The 8431-nt window shown below is 44.2% G+C and overlaps 1 protein-coding gene across 1 annotated transcript; it reads right to left on the bottom strand.

Moving 5' to 3' along the window:
• Window positions 1–230: 230 nt before the first annotated feature.
• On the bottom strand, window positions 231–7796 carry LOC119723795 (putative uncharacterized protein DDB_G0271606). The gene is made up of 4 exons (XM_038194659.1): window positions 7633–7796; window positions 6615–6803; window positions 2590–6357; window positions 231–1941 (listed from the first exon to the last, which is right to left on the bottom strand). The coding sequence occupies exons 1-4, from the start codon at window positions 7687–7689 to the stop codon at window positions 1732–1734; spliced, it is 4224 nt and encodes a 1407-aa protein (XP_038050587.1). The 5' UTR covers window positions 7690–7796; the 3' UTR covers window positions 231–1731.
• Between the last annotated feature and the right edge of the window lie 635 nt (window positions 7797–8431).

The raw sequence follows: 8431 nt of genomic DNA, 5'->3' as shown, positions 1-8431 counted from the left end.
CTCAAAATTCGAATAGGGTCCGGTTACATCAGATTGGAAATGTCCCAAATTCCTATGGGATCCCATTTCAGATGACCGAAATTCCAAAGGGATCCAGTTGAGTCCCATGGAATATGACAAATTCCAATGGGATCCAATTAGTTCCGATCCCATTTCAGATGTCCGAAATTCCAAATACCAATGGTCCTATAGGGTCCCAATGAAGAAGTTGCAAATTCCTATGGGATCCATTTGAAGATTTCCCAAATTACTATAGGATTCCGTTGGGTCACATTGAATATGTCCCAATGCGACCCAATCGGCTTTATTCACGAGTCGGCCATATTAAATTGAAAGCGAGGTAAAATCTTCATTTTGTGGAAATTGTGAAAGCAATGACATAAATTTAATCACAAATTAATAACAGTCTGCTCTGCATCTGATGAATAGCTTAAACTTTTTGATTAAATATACAGTAATGTTTCAGCCACATTAAAAAAAAAAATGAAAATGAGGCTTTGAACGCTAAATAGTCTGGCACCGACCATTCAACACATTTTTTTTTGTATTGCATTGTTCCTGTTTGTGAGTGATTAAAAATCCAATAACATCCTTAGACAAGTCCCAACATCTATACACAATGCGATGGCGCGAGACTTGATATGAGGGATTCGAAACATCAAAATATTAAACCAATCGTGTCCTTCGCCAACCTTTTAAACTATACGACATGAAACACGTTCATGATTATCTATGTCTCAAATTCATGGCTATACTAAACACATGATTCTTTGCTTATAACCAACATTCTGTGCCAACAGCTCCATCACACGTAAAAGACTAGAACTTCTAAGCAATCCTCAGCTGTAATAAGCCTCTGTACTGATGACGTCACACTGATGACATGACGTGACGTCTGATGACATCAGTACAGGTGCTTATTAAGCACATGCCATACGCTTGCGATGCGAACCCTCCTCTACCTACTATGGGTGCACCCCACTATAACAATTCCGATGGACACCGGTGATAATCTCCATACTTCAAAACTCTTTTAAAAAATACTCAGAATTCCCACAGGTGTTCAGGCTGCACAGACAAATAATGATCGACATGTCATCTTTCATTTTCTTTTCAATTTTTAGTGGGTTGACCATTGACTTTTTGGACAAACTCTCACCCAAAGAAGACCACTAAGAATCTGCCGTTCAGCCCGTGTTCTTTTATAGAGGGGTCGCACACAGAATCATTAATAACAGGATGTAAACATTTGCAGTTTGCGTATAAGCTAAACTACCAAGCTGAGCTGCGATATTCCCAATCGTTTGTGCAGATATTCCTGAAATTTGACATGGCCAAACTTCAAATAGACCTTATGCGCTTGTAAGGCGGTCACTGTAGATAGGCATTTGATTTTAATACATTAATTGTTGGTAAATTACACAACAAAGAACACCCTCTGAGATGCAACGCATAAAGTAATAGCATCAAAGCCGAGGCTCTCCACACTTGTCATTTTTGGTCATTTGTGGCCTTATCTCCTCCAGTCCTCGCCCCATTATTAAGGGCCTCGCTTTCAATGCTAATTTCAAATTCGGCTTGTGTCCACTCCATACCTAAAACATTGTGTGCTTATAGGGTTAACACAGACTTTCTGTGCTAGCACTGCATGCACAGAATGCTGATTGTAGGCCAAAGCACAAAATTCCGTAGTTAGCAGAGCCATGAAAGTGAGGCCCCGTTTACGAGAGTCTAGGTGTTGTGGTGTTTGCAGTAGGAGTGCCGGTCGCCGCCAGGGCAAGTGAATTTGTGCGTGATCCAGTCCACGTTCTGGCATTCCCGGCTGCAGTAGACCACGTCCTGACACCTGCCACAGCTGAACAGAGGCTGGCCGTTCGGCTGCTTGCTGTCCCCGCACGTGTTGCAGAAACGGACAAGGAGCTTAGTCGGGGTCCTCAAAGCCTGGAACGGAACACAATACATGTGCCCCAAAACGGGGGTGAAGTCAGATTTTTTTCTCCTGTAAAATTAACATTTCTTCGTTGTCTTATCCCTCTCATGTTTTCTTTCGGCGTCTCTGCTTAGAGTGCCTGTGCTATTTTCAGGAAGTTTAATTAGTTTCACAAAGAAACCCGGAATATGATTTGATACCATGACCATTGACAACAAAAGCAGAGAAAGTATTATAAATGGTATTTTTAAGATGAAATTTTGCGTAGGGGTGATATAAATCAAATTAGGTTTTACCCTTCACCGACGTTCAAACACTGTATACTCAGTGTGTTACCTCCCGAGTGAAAGTTGGAAAAAAAATCACTCGGGTGGTACTCGAACCCACGACCTCCTGCTTTCTAGTGCAGATGTCTTACCACTCAACCACCGAGCTAACGGGACCGGTTGGCTGGTTTGAATCTGATGTACATGGCAGCGGGTACCGCATAAACTATTTTTAAGTTGGAATTTTGCGTCGGGGTGATTAGGTTTTGCCCTTCACCGACGTTCAAACACTGTATACTAAGGTCTTTGCATGGGGTAAAACGTTTTTCATTGTAAAAACTATGATTTAATATTCACTTGCATTCTTGAATTTGTACAGCCTGAAACCCCTACCTTTGCTGTTGTCAATTTCCTTTTGATTTTAATATAACGTCTAGGTCGCAGTTCTCCATGTTCCGCTTGCCCTCTCCTGTTTTGCGTTGGTCTCAGTGCAGCCTTCCTGGGTGGCTCAGCTACGGTCTTCTTTTCCCGAAGAACATGCCTGATGATTCCCACCAGAGGCTGGATGACCGGCTGCATGTTGCACTGGTTCGACCCCGGCGGGTGATTGCAAGGTGGTAGCACGTCGGTGACTTCCTTCCCCTCGAAGAACTTGAGCAGGCAGTCTCGGAAGGTCATCAGGAGCGTCTGGTCCTCCTTTATCCGCTTCAATCCCCGCTTGGCCTCCAGGGCGTCTAAGACAAGCCTCTGGACAAGCTCCGGCTCAAAGGGGCAGTCTGGGAGGGTGAACCTCCGAGAGTGTACGGTACCCACCTGAATTGGGAGTAGGCACAACGCCTTCTCCACTACGTCGTCGGCGATCTCCCATGTCTCCATGCAGCTTGGGGGCTGCGGGTCCGATGATTCATCAGACTCAGCCGAGGAGGATCCCTCTTCGTCGTCTGAGCTGGACGATTGACTCTTTGTATCTGATCGCGTCTGGTCGGCGTCGATGTCAACCGGAGCCTCCATTTCATGAATTGAAGAGGCTGAGTCAATCTTTAGAGCCTGCATGTCAGCCGACAACTCTTCGAGGCTCGACGATATCTCCTTTGCCTTCTGGTGCTTTATAGTAGTCGATTCAGCCTTGGGCTTTCTGCCAAATATCCTCGAGAAAAACCCCTGTCCCTCGCGTCGTTCTTTTTTACCCGTCCCATCGGCAGACGGTTTGTTCAGAAAGTCCTGATCTGGCATCCTATCGCAAACAACGGCCCAGGAGGCGACGCTTTGTTGCATTTGAGCTCCCGAGCTGTTGGTATTGGTCTGCGGCGCAGCGGTAGAGTCCTGGGCCTGTAAAGTTTTGAAAATCTCCATGGTGGCGTCTCCAGTCACTGACTTGTGTTTCCGCGCGGTGTGGGTTGGCTGGGTCGGATGGAGGGCAAGTTGAGCCTGAAGCGCTGCTGCACTTGCAGCAAACGCCGGAGGATGGGGTTGCTGTTTGTGGACGGCTTTTAGTTTTTCCCGTCCAGGACTTGTGGACTCTACAGCCAACTGTTGCTGCTGTTGTTCTTCTTCCTGCTGTCGCCGTTGTTGAAGCTGTTTTTGAAGATGTTGTTGCTTCTTATGAGGGTTTTGTTTCAGCTTCTGCAGTTTCTGTTTCTGTTGCTGCTGCTCTTGCTGCAGTTGCTGTTGTAATTCGTCTGGCTCCTTCTGATCTTGAATTTTTATTTGTTCTTTCTCCAAATGATCGGGAATCTGCTGAGATTCCAACTGACTGGGAATATGCCGACAGTTCAATTTGGTAGCTGTTCTGAATGTTTTCTTTAGAGGTACAAAGGTGGTCTGCTTGCAATTGGTTATCTCCTGAGATACCTCATTGAGAGCAGATCCTTGGTTACCTTGAACGTTGAGCTGTGAGGAAATAGTAGACCGTGGTGCCTGTATCGAGGGATGGGTGGACAGAAGAGTTTGCGGTCGGGCATCTGCATTAGATGAAGTTGCACAGAGAGACCTTTTCTGACTTTTCTGTTTGCTTGGATCGGCCGTTGTTGCGAGCTCTCTTGGTGGCTGAAGAGGGTGGTTGGGATTCAGTGGTCCCGGATTAGAGAAATCGATAGTCATTAAAGGAACTGGTTTCCCATGTTGTGTTTTAACGTGCAACACACAATCATTTTGCACGGTTAATTTCCGACCTGGCTTTGCTTTGTATGTCGAAGCTAGGTCAAGCTTTACAGCTTCTTCTTTGGAGGGTTTGCCTTGCCCGTTATTAGCCGCAAAGTCACCCTTTTGTTTTGTCTGTCCGTGTTGGTCATGTTTCTTGGTCGTTTCTTCTGTCAGGGTTTGCTGGAGCTGATGTTGGTCTTGATGAACCTGCTTTTGCTGTGTTGGCTGTTGTTGTTTTGTGTGCTGCTCCATTAGCATTTGTTTTTGATTTTCTGGCTGCACTTTGACTTTGAGAGTCTCCTGATCTTTGAGTTCCTTGGACTGCAGTTTTATCTGCTGGTTCAGTTGAGGTTGTGGCCGTGGTGCTTGATTTGAAAGATGCTCCGTTTGCTCTTGGTTCTGTTGCTGTTGTGTTTGCTGTTTTTCATGGTGCTGTGTTGTGTTCTTGCCAAACTGCTGCTCCTGTAACATACGCAGCCTCTGCTCTCTCTTTAATTGCTTCTTCGTTTTCTTTGATTGATGGTTTTGCACTTGGTTGTGTTGTTGCTGCTGTTGCTTTTGCTGTTGCTCCTGTACCACTTGTGACAATTGCTGGTGCTTCTTAGGTTGAGATTGTGTTTCCATCTGGGACTGATTATTAATTTCTTTTTGTTGTTGCTGCATGTGTTGCTGTTGAATTGGCTGGTTCTCTTGCTGTCTCTCTTGAATTGGCTGGTTCTCTTGCTGTCTCTGTTGAATTGGCTGGTTCTCTTGCTGTCTCTGTTGCACTTTATGGTTCTGTTGCTGATTCTGTGGTGTATCCAGATAGTCTGAAATGGGTTCTTGTTGTTCCATTATATCTCTGTTCTCTTTTGAGCACTGTTCCTGGACTTCATTCTCCTTCTGATGCTGTTGCGGCTGCTTTGGTTGCGGTTCGTTTTTATTTTGCGGTATATGTGCCTTTTTTTGCTGGTTTAAACGTTGTTTTGATGACTGCGTCGATAGCTTCTGCAGTTCTTTGTCCTGTTGTGAACGTGGCTGATTTTGCTCCTTTTGATGCTCACTTTCTGGTAACTGTTCTTTGTTATCTTGTGTACTACTATCTTGCTGGAGATCTTGCCGCTGAATTTGTTGCAACTGCTGTTGCTTTGACTGTTGTTTTGCCGCTTGCACGGGTTGCTGTTGCTGGAACTGCTGTTGAAAGTGCTGCTGCTGATGATGTTGTAACCTCTTTTGGGAGGTTTGTTTTTGAAACTGTTGTAACTGAGGCGGCTGTACAGGCTGCTGTTTTTCTTGCTTTTGCAGATTCGGCTTTCGTTGAAACTGCTTTTGATACATCAGTTCCAACTGCTGTTGCGGCTGCTCTTGTTTTGCAGACTTTTCCTCTTTTAGCCGATTTTGTTGCGATGGTTGCTTTTGGCTCTGCTCTTCCTGATACTGCTGCAACTGCTGCTGTTGCTGAAGCTGTTCGAACTGATGCTGTTGTGCAGACTTTTGGTTTTGTGCAGACTGTTGCTGTTGCTGCTTTTGTTGCAACTTCTGGGATTGCTGTTTAGGTTGTTGCAGCTGCTGTTGTAGCTGAAACCGCTGCAACTGCGGTTGTACGGAATGATGTTGCTGTTGCTTTTGTTGTGGGGTATGCTGGGTCGGTAGTTGGAGCTGACAGACATTTTGCTGTTGCTGCTGTACATACTGATGTTGCTGTTGCTTTTGTTGTAGTGGCCTATTTTGGGACTGCTGATGTTGACGCAGTGGTAACTTTTGCTGCTGTTGCTGATGTACATACAGTTGTTGCTGCTGCTTTTGTTGCAGCCTGTTTTGAGGCAGTTGTTGAAGCTGTTGAAACTTTTGCTGTTGCTGTTGCTGTGCAAACTGCTCATGCTCCTGCTTTTGCGTTGGCTCCAGACACTTTTGTTGTTGCTTTCCCTGTCGAAGTTGCTGGGCTTTTGAGGTTGAAACCTCATTTGAGTTGCACAAGGAACGTTCATGTTGGAGTTGGTTTAAACGCTTTTCGAGCTCAGTCGCATTTGCGAACGAAATCTGATAAGAAAAAAAAATCATCTTTAAAGCCACAATAAATCGGATTTGGTGTGCGATGAATTCCCCATAGATACTACTCGTTTTCTTATTAGAAATTGTTCGTGCTTGATCGAAGATAAGTGTCTAGGACAAGCTTCAGATCGACTCACATTATCTAAACTTTAGTACATGCTTTTAGTTCAAGACTCGAAAAGAGGAGTTATGAAGAAGAATACTCATTATTTGAGAGACATTTGCTACATGCGGACTTGACCAACCTTTTGATTGACTGTAGTTGATTGTGTGTCAACCGAAGTCTCTTTGAAACCCAAAGGTTTTGTTTTAGTGGCGCGTTGGGTTCCGTCGACCGGGGCGAAGCTGTGGAAGCCCGGGATGGGAGACGTGGGAGGTGAGACGAAACGCTCCGATTTGATGGATTGCTCGGAACTCTGTCTGGAAGCACGCACCTGGGGACATTGAAAAGAGTGGTTGTCTCTTAGACTCCAGTCATCACGAGTCTTCCAGTCTTAAGTCAGGGATAGTTTAGTAAAATAAACTAAATCCACCGCAAGGTAATGTTACTTAAATTTGTTACGTCGAACAAGGCCTATAGCACTGACACATACTACTATAGTTTTAAATGATACTGCCCCAACAAAAATATATAGTTGGGGCACGTTCCCAACTATGGTTTGTACGATGGTCCGAAGTATAGTTATATTTCGGACGCGTACGATCTAGGCCTATAGTTGGTGAGTAACAAAGTTAAAAGTCAAATGTGATTAATTTGTGTCTGACTCACGATTGATTGACTTGTGATAAGCCCTAGGCTAGCCCGTCAGTCGTATAATGCAATGCAGACGTCGTCCAACCTGGGCTAGCCCTTGGCAGTATGGTTTACTCTCTGCCGTCTCGATCCCCAGGCCTACAAGATAATTATCTAACCTTAAAAGAGCCGAGGAGACCGTGTTGACTATAGTACTAGATTCCATCCCCTTCTGAATCTCAAAACTGCAATGACAGACTTTTTTTAATTTGTTTACAGGCATTTTGTTACTACTTTAGGCGTATGTACGGTCAACGAAAAACGCTATACCCATCCAACAATACTCTCACGCAAACTAAGGCATAATTGTTACTGTGGAATAGCCCAAGTTGTCATTGACAAATTGAGATTTGGAATGTAGGCCTATGCCTACCCGGAGCTCGGGGGAACAAAATCAAAGAGCGAGAAAATGACTGCGAACCAAGCCAGTAAAACAATGTGACTAGGCCTACGCAGAAAGGAAAACTTACCGCTTTGAAATCCGAGTGGCTTTCAAGACTTGCTTTTTTTGACTGTCCTAAACCCATCGCTGTATTAATTTTCTAAATTGGATCCAAAACTTAAATGAAAGGCTTTCATCAGCATGATCAGAAGAAACCTCTTTGCTTCTACATGGTAGGTTGCCGCCGCGGAATCAGAGATTTGAAATTAATGCGTGTTATTATTTTGCTGCGCCCGCGTACAGTTCACGCGCATCGCGCGCAGTACATCCAGTCCATGCATCCAGTCGAAACGTTTCGCACCCGTTTGAATGGACCGATATGAAGCAGCTCTCGTTATGCTTCTCCTAATAACACTCAGCTATAATTCATTATTTTCATAAGTTCTCAGTTTCAAGGTAATAGACACCATTCGGCAAAAAAAGAGTTTTTGCCGATTCAAGGAGTTAATACGATAACTGTCGAAATTTCAGCTCCGTAGGCTACATACTTTTTTGGAGAAAACTGCGCAAACGCATCTTCGTTTTCTCGACGCAAAGCATAGGTTTCTGTTACGCATGATGGTTTGGTCCTGACCATCGCCAGGAAATTATCATTTCTCTTTTCTCGAAAAAAGACAGCACACTAGGCGCATTGATTTCACAGGATGCTTGATGCTATTATTCAGTCAAGTAGGATATTTCATGATATTTTGACAGTTTCATTTTTCAGTTTTGCAAATGGTGCCCATTACCATTAACCAAGCATTCACTTCTAAGCAGTTTCCTTTTTTTGTAGCCAAATAAATAAAAGAAAAAGAATACGGGAAAAATTAATTAAATTAAATATA

The sequence above is a fragment of the Patiria miniata genome, unplaced genomic scaffold, assembly GCF_015706575.1.
Source record: "Patiria miniata isolate m_02_andy unplaced genomic scaffold, ASM1570657v1 HiC_scaffold_17, whole genome shotgun sequence".
In the NCBI taxonomy this organism is placed as follows: domain Eukaryota; kingdom Metazoa; phylum Echinodermata; class Asteroidea; order Valvatida; family Asterinidae; genus Patiria; species Patiria miniata.
This window is presented reverse-complemented; position numbering and strand designations above follow the sequence as displayed.